The 17765-nt window shown below is 33.1% G+C and overlaps 1 protein-coding gene and 1 long non-coding RNA gene across 3 annotated transcripts in view; one reads left to right on the top strand and one right to left on the bottom strand.

Annotated features, from left to right (window-relative positions):
* LOC118188284 (twitchin-like) overlaps positions 1 to 17765 on the bottom strand; it is a 384165-nt gene that overhangs the window by 267872 nt on the left and 98528 nt on the right. For both annotated transcript variants that reach the window (XM_085813574.1, XM_085813575.1), the window contains 7 exons: positions 17277 to 17367; positions 16193 to 16410; positions 13231 to 13321; positions 11073 to 11369; positions 6081 to 7053; positions 5089 to 5137; positions 4864 to 4940 (listed from right to left, as the gene is read on the bottom strand). In XM_085813574.1, coding sequence (XP_085669700.1) covers positions 4864 to 4940; positions 5089 to 5137; positions 6081 to 7053; positions 11073 to 11369; positions 13231 to 13321; positions 16193 to 16410; positions 17277 to 17367 — 1796 coding nt within the window. The remainder of the gene's footprint in view (positions 1 to 4863; positions 4941 to 5088; positions 5138 to 6080; positions 7054 to 11072; positions 11370 to 13230; positions 13322 to 16192; positions 16411 to 17276; positions 17368 to 17765) is intronic.
* LOC146999057 (uncharacterized) overlaps positions 1 to 17765 on the top strand; it is a 114228-nt gene that overhangs the window by 53019 nt on the left and 43444 nt on the right. The gene's annotated exons all lie outside the window — the stretch shown is intronic.

The following is a 17765-nucleotide window of genomic DNA, read 5'->3' as shown; positions in this document are numbered from 1 at the left end:
TTTACACAGTTGAAAATTAATGCTAAAAGAACCAGATTAACCGATGAGCATCTACAATCCATAGTGAAGAAAATTTCTAATAATTTCTCTCTCTTCGATAAATTCTAGTAATGACTTTTTGTCAGAATCCAAATGCCATGAATAGTCAAGCTGTACTAAGAAATAAAGAAGTTTATAATTATTTACGTACAAATTCACGTATTTTTATTTATGCGTCGAAAAAAAAATCAATAAATAAGACAGAGTAAGTTTCTATTATTTATGCTCAAGTTTTATCCCACTTAATAAACGTTCTCTAAAAACTTAGCAAATCTACATAATTTGTTTATTTTTAGTTTAAAACAAATTAAGTTATTTAATAATGAATTAAATATTTTAGAATTATTTGAAAGAAATGTCAGCTTAAGAATTTAATAATAAACTGTTAGTATATTTGAATTACAAAGTGTAACCAACAAAAATATCTTCCATTTACCAAACTTAGATTTCGCGTAGAAAATTAATAAAGATATGAAGTTTTTTCCTCTGCGATAATATTACTACTTTTTTTTTTTTTTTTTTACACTGCTAAGGAGGACTGCTGACCGGGAACAAGCCCTTGCAGTATGATGTCTGCCCTGCAGAAGCCATAACGGCATTTATTAAGTCTAAATTTAAAAACAAAAAAGCTTACAGAGTCGCATCTAGATAGAGAATACAAAGGTGTGGTGTATTTAATTATCTCAAAGCACACTAGGGCTATCTGCCTAAGGGGAGGGATGCCTTCGTGGAGGACTTTCTAAGGGAAACTGGCTCGTATACACGTTACACATGGGGGAAACCACGAAAACGCCCATGCAGCCAGCCCGTTCGCGGGATTTGAACCTCGGACCGAACTACCAGTGTTCAGCGACTTTACCGCTCGGTTGCTGGTGGGCCGGAATACAAAGGACTACCTTGAGTACATATGACATTCTTGACTGCATAAATTTAAAAAAAATACTTAGAAGTACAAAGCTGGATTGATCAAAAGTGGTAAGGGTAAAACAAAAACAGTAAAATTCAAGACTAACAATGGAATTTCAAGCCTGCAGTTATACATCACACTGACTTATTATTATACAATTATGCCCTTACTATAATTCCACACATTACTAAAAAAACATATTATGCAATATATTACTAGAATACTGAACAACACACTGACATAGTAAAGCTGATACTACAAATAAAACACACCATATACACTGCTCGTATCAGAAAAGAAACATAATATTATTACTGTTTAAATATTTAGTAAGCGAAATTTTAAATTTATTTTAAATATTTTTTATTGTCTTTATAAAATATTTTGCTGTGTATAAAAATAAAAACTGGCCCGTCAGTTCTTCGGCATTCGGCGAGTATGCAGTTTGAGTTTGAAACCACTACATAGTAAATATTGTTTCGACCACCAGATCGTCTGCCTGCCTGCGAGATCTTATTTCGCATCGCATGCGCAGCTCGCATTTTTTTTTTTTTTTTTTTTTTTTTTTTTTTCCCCATTCTTGTAAACTCTAACTTTCACGCTTTGCTTTTTGCTGTGTTCTGAAGTTGAAACCGCTGAATAAAAAAGGTGAAATACAGTCCGCTCGCAAATGTTTTATTCTTATTATTTATTAATTTAAATTAATTAAGATAGCGCCACGCAACATAAAATTTGTTCCGTCATACGCCGGAGATTCCAGAAAAAGGCGCGCTAGGGAATAATGTGTGTGTGTGGCGCGCCGTTATAAGTCCACTTATTAGGCGCGTTTTGTTTGGCGCTTTTTACAAGAAGAATTGGATTTTTGTCAATTTCCTTTAACTTTTTAAGTGAAAATAAATCGATGTGTATATGTACAAAGGGAGTGCGCATTGCCGAGTTTGTGCAATTCTCTGATGATTTTTTAAAGTGAAAATAGATCGATCTGTACATGAATACCGAATGTGTTTACCATTAGCACGAGCTCCAAAATGGTGATTTTGATAGTTGTTTGCACAAACAGTTGGAGAAACCTCACTCAAGCTGTGTTCTAACTTTGTATTCGATTTCGGAACAAATACTTGTGCTTTTAGTGAAGGGAAATTAGATGCAATTTTTTTGGTTTTATATTATTTTCTAGGTGTAAAATGCTATGATAATGCTTAAAACAATGTTTACAAGTATTTTCACTCTTACACATTTTAACTTTATGGACATGAGACAAGCAATTAAAACAAAGTTTATTAGTCTTAACAAACTATTCGTTTTTGCACTGGTAAGTTTAAAAAATTAGAACACTTGTGTAAAAATGATTTTTTTACAAAATAAGCAAGTAGAATCAGTAATGGAAAAGTAACCCTATTATACACTGGTTTATCTGATTTATGTGTTTACTTATTAATTAATTTGTGTGCTTTACTTATTAAAGGTTTACTGCTCTGTAATGTTCTAGTGTAATTCTTCAAAAATTCTATCAAGAAATTCAATTTTGGTATTTCTTTCTTTCTTCTTCTTTTTTCTTTTCTTCTTTTTTTTTTTTTTAATTGACGCTCCCACCACAGCTTTGTGGAAACAACAAGTTTTTGCAAAATAATATACATCAAACATAGTTTCACTAAAATTATCTACGTTTCGATCTAATATTTCCAACGAGCGAGTTATTTCGTTTACATTATCCACTAAATTTAATATCAAAGATGCAGATTCCGTTTGTATTTGTGAAACGTTAAGAATTCCTTTAATCTAAGCAAATATCGAATCTCTTATTAGAAAATTTCTCTTCTAGTGAATTCCGACTGAATAATGCGATAAGTATCATTTTTCAAAGAACCCTTTAAATATTGTAATTTTAGAGCTACAGATAGATTTAGATTGTTTCGAACACTAGCGTTAAATAAATCTTTAAATGTTATCCGTTCTGTTAAATTTCCGCTAAATGTAGGTAAAGTTAATTTTAGTAACTTTAAACTTTCACCGATTGAATCAGGTGCGACAGGTTTGTCGCCATTTGCATTTACGACCTTGTCTTTCAAATAATTTTTAACTGAACCTCCTCCATTTCCTCTAAAATTGACTGTTCTTCTTCAACGAAAATGTCTATATTATTATTATCACAATTTGCATAAATTTCGTTAAACAGAGATTTGAAATCTTCCATAAATATTTTACATTTTTCTAACATTAATTCAGCTTCAGGATTATCTAAGCTATCATAATCTATTTTCTCTATGAATTTCGTTAACTGTGTTTTTAAAATTCTCATTTTTTTTTTCTTTATCTGACATTTTGAAAATATTCTAATTCTCGATTTTACTAATACTTTAGTTAGAATAAAGAAGCGATAAAGAAATGTAGAATGCAATAAAATGCTTTAAAAGTTTCTTTCACCTCGTACACTGTATTTATTGCGCAACTCTTAAGAATTCTATACCGAAATCAACAACATTATGAAGACGTAGAAGTGCAGAATCACCCACTGCTTGGCGCATTTTTAAGAATTGCACAAAGTCGGTATCTATGTACACATCCACCTATTTTCACTATAAAAAACATCAGAGAATTGCACAAACTCGGCAATGCGCACTCTCTTGACTTTGTCCACATACACATCGATCTATTTTCACTTAAAAAGTCAAAGGAAATTGAAAAAAAAAATCCAATTTTTTTTTTACTCTTGTAAAAAAGCGCCAAATAAGTGAGCGAGTCTGCACTTCACCCGAATTCTTATTCACAAGGGTGCCTTTTTCTCGAATCTCCGGCGTATGGCGGAACAAAATTTATGTTGCGTCGCGGTATCTTAAATTTAAATTAATAAATAATAAGAATAAAACATTTGCGTGCGGACTGTATTTCACCTTTTTTATTCAGCGGTTTCAACTTCAGAATACAACACATCGAAAAGCAAAGCTTGAAAGTTACAGTTAGAGTTTACAAGAATGAAAAAAAAAATAATAATAATTGCGAGCTACGCATGCCATGCGTGATGCGAAATAAGATTTCGCAGACAGGCAGACGATCTGGTGGCCGAAACAGTATTTATGTAGTAGTTTTTCAAACTTAAACTACATACTCGCCGAATGCCGAACAGCTGACGGGCCAGTTTTTATTATAGAACATCTACATTTACATTGGCCATTATTTTTATAGAACATCTTTTTCATATAGACTGCAATAAAAAATGCTAAAACTTCTACTGTTTACATATATAATTATGCTTATATTTGATCTAACTTTGTACTGGAAATTTTCACTGGAAATCCATGTTGCTTTAATTATTTTGTACAGGAATTTGCGTGGCAAAGCATTTTGAACCATCTTCCTTAAAGCGCGTCAAAGGTCATGCTAAATGGCAGAAATATTTCTGGAAACCCATTGGCCCATTTTAGAAGCTACTCCCTTGGTGGCGATACAGATGTGCTTTTACGAAATATGCCTCCGGGATTCAACTACCGACCTTCTCATTGCCAGCCAAAGGTACATCCAGTTATACCATGAAGACACGCGATAAGGAGGAAAAAATATTTTACTTATGTTTCTGCAAGTGTCTCTTAATGGAGATTGTGATCGGTCGAAATTTCACTGCAGCACCTGTTTATGCTTTTGATGTTAGATGATCTATTAATGACGTACTATAACGAAGAGCAAAATTTCTTATGAATTTAATTTCACACCGATCAAAAGGGCGGTTGAAAGGCTTGAGAAAACAAGTGAATTATCTATATCCTATAAGCAATTATCTAAATATAATTCAATTTAGTACAAAGTAATTTTGAACCAATTTACAAGTAAATCGGTTTTACTTGTAAATTGGTGTAAAAAATATTGGTATATAAAAATCATTAAAAAAATGGGTGAATTTTATTTTATGCTGTTACACTTACTTGTACCAAGTCACAGTCGCCTTCTCCTTGGACTCGATTTCGCATACAAACTCGGCGGATTTTCCCACATCCACTGTCTACAGAACAAACATACGAAATATTAAACTCAAATACTACAAACGAAAAAATATAACTAATTTCTATTGAGAAAGTTTCTATTGAAGAAATTTAATGTAATTAATATACAGTAAAAGGGATATTTATAAAATAAAATAGACTTCATACCAATGATTCGAAAGTTTTGGTAAATTTCGGTTTCACACCAGTACGCTTCCTGAAAAATATAATAGTTGTAATTAATATTGTGTAATTAATCTAATGTAATGTAGTTACTAATGTTTACTACTTAAATTACATCTTTATGTACAGAGAATTATAACTTCGTTGCAAAGGACTAAATTTAAATTTTTAAATCTAAATTTCGAAGCTCTGGCGTATACATCTTATTGCTTTTATGTAGCAAATGATAATACTAATTTAATAGTGTAAGATGTATTCTAAAATCCTAAATGTCGAGATGCCAAATGCCAATAAATAAAATATTTAGCAAAAAGGCAAATTCATGATTTTACCAAATTTGGGCAAAAGTATGCTCAATGATATTAAAGATAATTACATTGTGAAAAACTAATGATACTAACAGGTTCGTGTGAAAGAATAAGGAAACATTTTCAGAAGAGACATCTCACTAGCAAATATTTTTAAACCTCTCAGAACCAGTACCGAACTTGCAAAGCAACACTTTTTAGCTATAGCTCGAATTTCAACTGATAAACTCGGACTAATGTTAATAAATCACTAAATTTAATATTTTAGTGCCAAAATAGGTGAGTTAAACCAGTCCTAGGCCATTGTCCTAGGAAGAGAGCCAAACTACTCCATATGAAATCAAAGTTTTCATATTTAATATATTGTATATAGGGATGCTCATTGATCTTTCTGCCTTAAGAAACTGTACAAAACTATAAAAATATAAAATTTAATGGTCATTTTTTACTATAGTGTTCTTCTTTAATAATAATATTTTAAATAATTTCTTTTTGAGATTGATATTTTTCAGCTGAAATAAATTTTCAGCATATGCATTGGTAGACGTAAATAGCTTTTACCTTTTACAGTGGTTTCAGGCTAGTTTTTACTGATGTAGTTTAAATTGTAATAACCTAAAACAGAAGCTTAATCAATAAGCACTTTAAACCAAGCAATTCTTCACTTACTTGAGAACAATTTTTCCAAGTTCATCCTGTGGAGGTTCTTGTTTTGGAGGAGGTATTTTTCGCAACTGTCGTTTAAACGGAGTCTTCGTCTCCGGTTCATCTTTAACTGAATCTTTACGATCGGTACTGATTGATTCCTTACGATCGGTGATATCTTTCTTCTGAACTTCCTTTTTATCAGTCACTTTCTTAGTTTCATCTGTGACTCTCTGTTCAGTTTTGGAGACCTCCTTCAGTTCTTTCTTTTCGATTCCAACTTTTTCAGCTGCTTTCTTTTCTACTTCTTTTTTCTCAGCTTCAGTTTTAGCAGCAATCTGATCTTTCTTAGTGACTTCTTTCTGATCAGTTACCTTTTTGCTTACGTCCTCTTTTTTATCAATTGTTTTCCTATCCAGCTCAGTTTTCTTTATTTCTTTTTGTTCCTCTTTCTTTTCTGCAGTTTTCTTCGTTTCCATTTCTTTTTGTTCTTCTTTTTTGTCTAGGGTCTTCTTTATTTCCTTCTTCTCCTCTTTTTTTTCAAGAGTTTTCTTCACTTCTTTTTGCTCCTCTTTCTTTTCTGTGACGCTTTTCACTTCTTTTCGTTCTTCTTTCTTTTCTGCTACTTTTATTTGCTCTTCTTTCTTCTCTGCTACTTTTTTCTCTTCTTCCTTCTTTTCCAATATTTTCTTTGCGGTTTGTTCTTCTTTCTTTTCTGCAACTTTCTTCGCAGTTTCCTTTTGCTCTTCTTTCTTCTCTGCTACTTTTTTCTCTTCTTCCTTCTTTTCCAATATTTTCTTTGCGGTTTGTTCTTCTTCCTTTTCTGCAACTTTCTTCGCAGTTTCCTTTTGCTCTTCTTTCTTCTCCAGAACTTTTTTAGTTGTCTCTTTTTGTTCTTCTTTTTTCTCTAAAGTTTTATTTTCCTTTTGTTCATCTTTTTTTTCTGGGACTTTTTTCTTTTTCTTTTTGTCTTCTTCTTCTTCCTCCTTTGGTTCATCTTAAAGAGAAGCATGCAGTTTATCAGAAACCAAATATACAAATAACCAAGCTTTTCACAAGAATTGCACAATTCATACGATTATTTTAAGATCAATTGCAGTTACAGGGGCAAAAAAATATTAGATTTTGTTTCAAATTTTATTAATTAATTAAATTTTTAATTTGCTTCTGTCCTTTGCTTTCATAGTTTTCTAAAACAAATCATTAATACGCCAAACTATGCAAATAAAATGCAAAAGAAGAGAACAGCATTACGACACGATTAAGATACCCCTTTTGAGCATATCTGAGCCGAATTACTAAGCAAATCTCATTTTAGGTAATTACTTTATCAAATGGAATATCAACCTTTGCTGCGCCTAAAAGAACTAAAACAAAGCGCAAGCATGATTATCTCCGTTATTAAATAACGAAGAATCATAAGTAGTACGTAAGCATGTTTATTCTCCGCACTGCCGACAAACGGCGGCACCTACAGCCACGGAATTTTGAACATAAATTGTCTTCCACTCAATTATAATCACAGGTGTGCACTTTAAAGCCTGAATTTCGAATTGTTTTCATTTATTTCAAATTCAATACGAATTTAATGAATTTTTGATTAATAAACTCAGCGATTTAAACTGTTAAGACTTCATCGTAACTCCTCAGAAACTTACAAGGTATTTCTCCCACCTTCTTAGCGTGCCTTCGTGGTGTAGTGGTCTGCACGCTCGGCGCATATTCGAGAGGTGCGTGACTGGATTCCCGGCGAGTACATTGCTCAATTTTCAAGTCTCCTGCTTCCAAAAAATCCTAATGTCTCTACAAACTGAACAAAAAATTATTATCCTCTGTGTCACTGATTGATGTCTGGTCTAACTGTGAGTTAAATAGTCTATAGATAGCCTATAGCGAAATATGAAAGGTTATAAGGTAAAGAGAATGAAGGATAAAGAGCAAACAGGCATTCATATCCACATTCACAATGGATTGCAACTTTTATTATAAAAATCTAATCCATAGGCTTACATGAATACAAAGAGACTGTTGATTGCTATTTATGGAAACAATTTACCTCGTTTAGCGTAAAGTATACAAGGAGGCTTAGAAAGGTTGCTTATGGCATTAAAATAACAAACCAAAATAAAATGCCATTACAAAAGTAAATCAAATAAAATAATTAAAAGTTCAATATGAACACAAAATTTTAACAAAATAAAAAATCTAAGTTAAAAATAAATTTCTGAGGTACAGAATATATCAATATAATGTGTGGTGAAAGTGACTTAGAGAGCCTTTTTCTGTTCAGTATGTCGAAAAGAAGCGATAACAATACTGTCAGCAATTTCTTCGGCCCTGTCGCAGTTGCATTACTCATTTAGAACATGATCAGGTCTTTTTGGTTGAAAATTGGAAAGCTAGAAAAATTCCTTTTATATTATTGATTTTTATGATGTCAGATCTTTATTCTTACAATTAAAGATAGTATTTTATAAAGCCCACGTCCGCTGAGAAATAGGAACTTTCTATTTTGTTTCTGAATGCTAAATGCAGGTTTTGGCAATTACACAATCACTGCAGTTCTTCCGATAGGCAGAAAAGATAATCTACCTGGATTTAGTAAACGGAAATTTAATATAAAATCTTGAAGTTAGGCTTATTTGTTGTCGGTGGAATGAACGTAAAACTAGATTGAGATTTGACTAAAAGCGACCGAGCTTTACCTCACAAAAGAAAGAAAAATAGAAATGGATCTCACAAAAGAATTTTTGGACAAAGACAAGATTGAAAAAGTTTTGTAACTCTCACTATATTCGTGTAAATTTCAGAATTAGAAGAAACCTACCGCGATTAAACTTTCTTGTGCGCCATATTAAGATATGAATTGCTTTTTTCATTGAATTCTGCATAAAAAAATGTATGCAGATTATAAGAATCGTATCTGCCTAAAAATCATCTGTCTCTGTCATATTTTGTTGCGCACAGTTTTCAAAAAATATTTGAATTTGTAACTTTTGATATCTGCCTAAAAATCATCTGTCTCTGTCATATTTTGTTGCGCACAGTTTTCAAAAAATATTTGAATTTGTAACTTTTCATTAGCTAGCTGAAGATTTTTAAAGTCTATGTGACTGGAAGTATTTCAGTCCGTAGTTCTCTTTGCATCAATTTGGGGAGTATTTAAATAAAAATGAATAAAATTAGACATATAAACTGTTAACATTTCAAATAAAAATTCTCAAAAATCACAATTAAAATTCTTACTAATGGGATTTTTCCCACGATGTTATTATAGCAAACTAACGACCATTAGAATTAAATAAAAGAATCTTATTAGTAGACTTCGTTCCGAAGTCAAAATTCGAGTTAAAAAAGTTTTCTATAAATTGAATAAATATGAATTTTTAGGATTAATTTATAAGGTATTTCTCCCGCTTTCCTAGCGTGCCTTCGTGGTGTAGTGCTGGGCCGATATTCCAGAGGTTCAGTGGTTCGATTCCCGGCGAAGGCGTTGCTAATTTTTCATCTCTCCTGCTTCTAAAAAATCTTAATGTCTCTACAGTGGCGCCCGAACTAAAAGGGTTGTGGATGATGACTCTCCACACCCAGGATTTGGCATTTGATTCCCCTAAAAACCCCAGTCGCCCTTCAAAAAGGGGAGTATATAAGGTATTTCTCCCGCCTTCCTAGCGTGCCTTCGTGGTGTAGTCGTTCTGCACTCTGGGTCGGTATTCCAGAGGTCCGTGGTTCGATTCTCGGCGAAGGCGTTTGCTAAGTTTTCATCTTTCCCGCTTCCGAAAAATCTTAATGTCTCTACAGTGGCGCCCGAAATAAAAGGGTGTTGGAAGAGGATTCTCCATATCCAGGATTTGGCGACTGGGTCACCTAAAAAAAACGCCTTCGCCCCTTAAAAAAGGGAGTATATAAGGTATTTCTCCAGTTTTCCTAGCGTGCTTTCGTGGTGTAGTGGTTCTGCACGTTGGGCCGGTATTCCAGAGGTTCGTGGTTCAATTCCCGAAGAAGGCGTTGCTAATTTTTCATCTCTCCTGCTTCTAAAAAATTTTAATGTCTCTACAAATTTATTCAATATGCAAATATTTTCTGCTAAAATATTTTAGAGGAACATTTTGCTTGCATTAACGCATCGTTACGATTAAAATTTCTGAGGATTGAGATATTGCTTACAAATTTAACAAAAACTAATATCTGTGCTATAACGCCCCTTTTCTCAAGGAACGTGGGGACAGGAAGAGAACTCCCCTGGCTTAGTTTTACTATGCATGGAAAACTTGTCTTCAATATCATAAGTTTTTGGACTGATGAGAGCTTTGTGTAGTCTTTGTGCCGGCCTCGGAAAGAAGAGAGACCTCTTCTCGCCATTGCCGGAAGGGGCGGACTTGTTTTCTCCATCATGGGTGTCGGGCAGGGTTTGGTGTCCCTTTACCCGGTGGAAGATTACCCAAAAGGGAAAATCGTGCACATTTGAGCCAAAATTTCTTCTCTCCACACAGAAGTGGGAAACGAAGTAAGTTGCAAGTAAATAAAGGCTTCCCACTTAGCCAAGACCTCGCAAATTGAGTTGAGAGGAAATTATTCGGAATTGAGAGGAAACTGGGAGCCGAACGGGACGAAAACGGACGCGGGGCTTCTGTCCGTTGTAAAAAAAAATGCATTTTAAATTTTCGTAAATGTAACTCTGTACATGGTTTTACATAATTAAATTATGGGAAGCCTTTATTTACTTGCAACTTACTTCGTTTCCCACTTCTGTGTGGAGAGAAGAATTTAGCTTAGAAATGAAAATCTAGGTCTTGCTTGTTGGCTTCCTTAACCGTTACAAATACCTCTTCCATCTCCCTACTCTGAAAGAAAATTGTTATTCTCATCAGTATGATCTCAGAAGCTTCCAGAACTGTAGCTACACAAAGTCAACTTTCCCCGATAATTATTTGAGGCTAGATTTTCCTTAACATTCCCTGGGTATATTTTTTTAGAACTATAAAAGCAAAGCTGCAAGGGTGGGCAAAAACTCACCTTCTAAAGTGACTTTGATGGGTTCAGATGCGATGATACCCTTCTCATTCTTAGCTTGTAATTTATACAGGCCCTTGTCCACAGCTGAAGGTTTCTCAATCTCCAGCAAAACAGCATATTCGCCTTTTTCTATTTTTTTCACTTGCACTTTGTGCTTGGCGTCCATACGCACCACGCTGTTCTCCTTGAACCAAATACACTCAGGTGGAGCGCTTGATTTCACGTGACATTCGATCACCACCTTTTCCTCCCTTTCCCGGCGGATGACTTTCGGCTTCTCACGAATTACCGGAGCCACTAAAAGAAAGAGTTTATTGGTATTATACAACTTTACAGAACAAAAATAAGAGTTCTTCAAACGAATCGGAGGATAATTTTTAAGAATCAATCCAACATCATTAAACTTTAAAAAAATTGAAAACAAGAGTGCATGAGATGAAAGATAATGTTACAAACAATGAATTAAAAACTGAAAATGAGAACGAACTTCTTCATGAATTCCATATGTCAAAATTATATCTCAACGTGAATAGAATCCAACTTTTAAGCGTGAATATAATCCAACTAAGCAAATATCGCATTACCTCATCTAACGCGTGATTTTTGTCATTCAGACAACACCAGTTTTCACAAATAACATTGAGATGAGGAGATGTGAGTATTCTGGTACAATCCTGAAATAAACGTACACGTACCAAGTGAAAAACTGGCAAAATCTCTGAAAACCATAATGATTTGACCGTCAAAGTAATGCCTTTTGTCGTCAACAATAGTAAACGAAATTGTGTACAAAGAATTCGTGTACAACAGGTAAATGTTATTCTTGCTTTTCGTTAAATTTCCTGCTCAGATATAAATGTGTCTGAGAAAAACCGTGAGAAGAAATAATATCAAGAAGTTATGAGGTATTTCTCCCGCCTTCTTAGTGAGCCTTCGTGGTGGTGTAGTGGTTTGCATGCTCAGCGCGTAATTGAGAGCTCCGCGGTTCGATTCCCGGCGAAGGCGTTGTTACTTTTTCATCTTGCCTGTTTCCAAAAAATTCCTAATGTCTCTACAAGTGGTGCCCGAACTAAAAGGTGTTGATTGATGATTCTCCTCACCCAAGATTTGGCGATTGGGTCCCCTAAAATCCCCAAACATTTTTTAAAAGGGGATTATATAAGGTATTTCTCCTGCTTTCTTAATGAGCCTTCGTGGTGTAGTGGTCAGCACACCCAGATCGTAAATGAGAGTTCTGCGGTTCGATTCCCGGCGAAAGAGTTGCAAAGTTTTCATCTTGCCTGCTGCCAAAAAATTCCTAATGTCTCTACAAAGTGAGGGCTGGTTTCTTTTTGAAGGTATTATGTCTTGTCTCAAAGTTATCATCATCATTCGACGGTTCCGGACAAAAGCATATATACCTTTCGATACATCTTGATTATTCCTGTAAGGGGCCCACCAGCGGCCGAACGGTAAAATCGCTGAACACTGGTAGTTCGGTCCGAGGTTCGAATCCCGCGAACGGGCTGGCTGCATGAGCGTTTTCGTGGTTTTCCCCATGTGTAACGTGTATACGAGCCAGTTTCCCTTAGAAAGTCCTCCACGAAAGGCATCCCTCCCCTTAGGCAGATAGCCCTAGTGTGCTTTGCCGTATTCTCAATACACACACACAGTATTCCTGTAAGGACTTACGATGATTTCTCAGTTCCCACAGTAAATTTATAGAGTTTAACACATTTCAAAACTTTTATTTTGATAATACGAGCACCATCTAGAAAACTGTGACAAAAGTTCTAATCATAGTTTCATTTAATGCATGCCATAAACCATTGTATGCACTTTAGGATCACGTAAAGGGGTGTGCAAATTCCATCGAAGGAAATTTCGAATAAATTAAAGTTAATAACTCACAGTGGTATGTAGTGAGTCTCCAAATTTCAGTGATCGGCTTTTATGCTACAGCTGTCTGCAGCTTATATACGTGCTACTCTGCCTTCCAGCATGGATGACTGTAACTTTATTTAGTATTTTAATCTAGCAAGTGTCTTATCTTAAAATGCCGCGTAGTATGAGAGAAATTATTTGTTTCACATAGAAAAATTAATTAAAATTTCATTATCAACATATGTTTTAAAGTATGATATAATATAACATATTATAACATAAAAAAATTTCTTACGTTCAATATTTAGAGTTAAATTAGCATTGCTTTCTCCTGCCACATTCTTAACGTTGCATTTGTAGAGTCCTGCATCAGTCAGTTCTGGATTCTGGATTAAAAAGAAAAGAAACATATTGTTTTAAAATGGAGGAAAGTTTAAGATAGTTTTCAGTGGGTCTTTAAAATTAAAAACTTTCCCATATGATATGAATAATAAAACACATATTTAAAAGAAGAAGAACTTTGCGATGTAAAACATTCTGCAGTTCGTTCCAAGCAGAAGAGTGGCAGACCCGACGGATTATCAAATTGTGACGGACTATTAATTTAGCATTTTTAATAATCCATCGCCAAAGCAAATTCAGATCAACAAGGAGAAAACAATACGATGGTTTCTTTTTTTTTTTTTTTTTTTTTTTTTTTTTTTTTTTGAAATATTACTATACACTTAGTTCCAAACACAATGCTGGATATCTTTATTCTTTTTGTGCTTCTATCACCGTAGCGTCAAAACAGCTTTTGGTTTTCCAAATTCAGAACATCATAAAATGCACTTGCATCAACTTTCTTCAAATTAAAGACTAATGTGATGTCTACTGCATATTTATCTACACAACAAGAAATATAAAAAAATAATAAAAGTCAATTCCTAGTTAGGTCAACAAAGAAAAAGAAAATTTCAAATACAAAAAAAATTTAAAATACAAGAAATTTTAAACACAAAAAAAAATTTAATATGTGAAAAAACTGTATTAACATCAAGTGTCATCCACTACAAGTTTAAAAAAATGTCAACTTGAGTGAATGAATAAAAAATATTTCATTAACGATTGAAAATTTGAACAAGATATAGGAAGAGTGTGAGCTAATAGTAAGAATTAATAAAGCCGTATTTTCCAAAAAGTATTTATTAAAAATATATATCCGTGACTTTTTTTAACTGTCGCTTAGGACGGTCTCTTGGCACTTTCTTTACATGCAGAATTCAGGCATCTGCTGCGTAAAACTCTTTTGACCTATTTCTTCTTGTTTTGGAAGCCAAAAGCTAAGCTTCCACTTATGTTATTTTACTTTGCATAAAACAGATTTCTCGTGCATTTGCAGGAAATATAGTAAGTTGTTTTCTTTTTCAATGACCAAAATGCGTCTGCAAACAAGGGCTTTCGCATTTCGACGATTTTGGTAATTTTGAGTGTTTTATTTCATATCTCTCAGATAAGCAACGAACTCCTGCACACACATTCTTTACGATGAACATATTTCCTAATATAGAATGACATAAAACATCTCAAAATGTCGCAAAACTTTGATAATAATAGCAGGGAAATACGAATTCTATTTGATTCATTTTATTTAATGATTATAAGAACATAAATTTGATTATTGCTGACTAAATCTTCAAACGTTTATTTGAGTTGATTAAATTTATTTTTTGAACCAAAGTAAAATGGAAATAAAATGCAAATACATATTACTTGAATAAAAGATCTTTTTCTTCACTATTCGTATAAAAACATTAACAGATAAAAATAGATGTAGCAGATTTATTCTTGAATCAACCAATCATAAATTTTAATTTAATACGTATAGCTATATTCCCAATAGCTCAGAAATTAATATGGAAACTAAACAGAGTTAATTTTAACATTTCTCTAAAACTCCAAAACTTAAACGCGTGCGATTGAAATAATAGAAGCAGAACAAATACTGGCTTGGATTAATTAAGACTTAAAAGTAGCCAAAAGCGTCATGTCAAAAATGTAGAAACAGTTTAAAGACACTAGTGATGCATGCGACATTGGTGAATCGATTTTTCTCAGAGATAATTAGTTTTCCCACTGCAGATAATCCATTATTTGATGCTTTATATAAATTTGAACTTAATATAAATTTAATACAATATAATTATTGGTTAATAATTTAACGAAAGCACGCGAGTGCGCAAATGCTGAAGAATATAACGCCCATTTTATTGCTTTAAATGATCTATTCTGAAACGGTGCTTCTCGATGCCTTTCAGAATTAGAAATTAACTATCATAATTTATAATTGTTAATTTATTTAATTGATTCTTATATTTAATGATTGTTATAAGAAAGGTATTTAAAAATTTTTAATTAAAAAAATTAAAAGGTTAAAAGGAAAGGTATTTCTAAAACGTCGCAGCTAATTTGGCGCAACTCCTGTCCGTTCATCTCAGGCAAATGCTTCTTCACTTTTGCCTCACCCTTGTCCCGGCTCTAGCAGTCGGTAATAACTTCTTCTAATGGATGATAATAGTCGTCCTCATCGCGCTGCACTAGTGATTGATTGATTACATTAAGGGTGAAAGAATCCAATGAATGGAGTGTCTCACATACTCTCTGTACTTAAATCCAATAGAACGGCCATTCATGGACGCTGTACAGGCCATTCATGGACGCTGACTTCCATCGCTACAGCTGCCACCTAACATTCTTCAGAAGCATTCTCCAACCATTACTATTCATCAAGCGCCTTTCAAAAAGTTGTAACACCAACTTAAGCATTTTATATCACATTTCCTATATTTCTATTTAAATTTATTTTCTTTTTAGAAATAGACTGTTCTGCAGTTTTAAGGTATGTCAAGTATGACAAAATAATGCAAGTTCCATATTTTTGATTTAGATGCAAAATAATTCAAGTTACAAAACTTGCTTAGTTCCTTCAATTTTTCCCATCAGTATATTTAAAACCAAAATTGTTATATAGTAAATAGTGCATTCAACATCTACAAAAATAAGTTTGAAAATTACTTAATTGCTTAGTTAGGTAATCACAGTTTGAGAAGTTTTAAATCACTTGTCTGTATATTCTCGCTTTACACTCTTTCAAATCTTAATTTTACTTTCAGACAGTTTAATACAGCGTGCTTAAATACGGAACATTGCGCAAAAAAACCTTCCTCTGGTCAATAATTAACTAAAGTTTTTGTAGAGAAGAAATCCTTAAAACATACCTTGAGTTCCAATCGAATGGTGTAGATATCTTTCTCTTGCTTCACTGTCTGAATTATTCTGGAAGTTTCTTTAATTACTACATTGTCCAAGTACCACGTGATGGTAGGCTTGGGGTTAGCCTTCACTTTACATTCCATAATAATCCTTTTCCCCTCTTCCTCTGAAGTGATTTTTGGCTTCTCGACAAACGAAGGGGCATCTCCTTCGATTCTTTCACCTTAGATAAAAACAAAAATATGTTTTCAATATACATACTGTCTAACGAAGAAATAACTATAGACTTACAGTTTAGGAAAGAATCTTTGTCTTGAGTGAACTACAAAATAAACTAGTCTACGAGCTGGTGAGGCACTAGCAAGGTTACTTTAGAATGATCTAAAAGTCCTTTTAACTCCACAGAACCAATTTAGATTATTGATTATAGCTTTTCTTTAAATATTTAGTTATACAGTGCTTTCCGATTTAATTACCGTCAATATTTATCCGTTTCTTCATAAGATGAAATCCATAGCTTGTAAAACTCGCAAAAATCTTTCTCTGTTCTTATGAACTCTTCGTAATTTCTTACATATTTATGGAGTTTAATTTTCAAGAAAAGTCGAAAATCAGTTAATGTGATATCAGTAGAATAGGATCGTGTTTGAACTATATCGATTCCCGAAACCCCAATGGACATGAGACCTCGGTCATATACCTTAAAACCAATACACCAGTCTATCAAAGAAATTACTCGTTACAAGGTGGCAATTGTGTTGAACAAATACGTTTTTAAAAAAATCAAACAAGAAAATTAGTTTTGTAAATTTAAACACACTTTAAGAAATCCAATAGACTTTAAAAAGTCAAATAGTTGCAGAAACCTTGCTTCTCTTGATTCTGATACATGCAGATATTCACTTGTCTTTTATTTCTTCTAATGGTTAATATATTCCCAATACAATCTCTTTTATGTTAATTAGCGAAATATGAAACAGTTATTTCACCCAAAATTCCGTAAGCTTAAAATCCTTAAATGTACTATCTTTCTGAAAATCAGTTTCCATAAATGTAAAATGGGTGATGTAAAAACGTTTAAAAATGTACCTTCTATGTTCAAATTCAAATTGGCATTTATTTCTCCTTCGTCATTCTTTATGTTGCATCTATAGACTCCTCCATCTTTAGAAGATGGATCCTATAATGGAATAAAAAGATCTAGTTATAATTTCTTAAACTCATTACATCAAAGAATGTCAAAATATTAAGAACTAAAAATAAGTTAGTCGCATTTTAGGAAATAAATTAGAATAAATCAAATTATATACACATATATTAGCAGAGATGCAATTTAATTAACAGGAAATATTTCATTTTAAATACTATAAAGCAATTAAATACAATAGACTTACGATCGTAATAAATGATTCCTTACATCCGTTTTATTACTTTTAAAATTTTTTTAAAATAATACGCACAACTTGGGGAAGTTGATGAAAAATTATTCATGTGTCTTAGAAGTATAGTGTCTTTATACAAATGTAAAGTTTGTAACGTTTTTCTCTCTTCGTGGCGTAATCGAAAAGCACGTCCAGT

Source organism: Stegodyphus dumicola, chromosome 1, assembly GCF_044657685.1.
Source record: "Stegodyphus dumicola isolate Sdum_Otavi_A_Nest chromosome 1, ASM4465768v1".
NCBI lineage: Eukaryota > Metazoa > Arthropoda > Arachnida > Araneae > Eresidae > Stegodyphus > Stegodyphus dumicola.
This window is presented reverse-complemented; position numbering and strand designations above follow the sequence as displayed.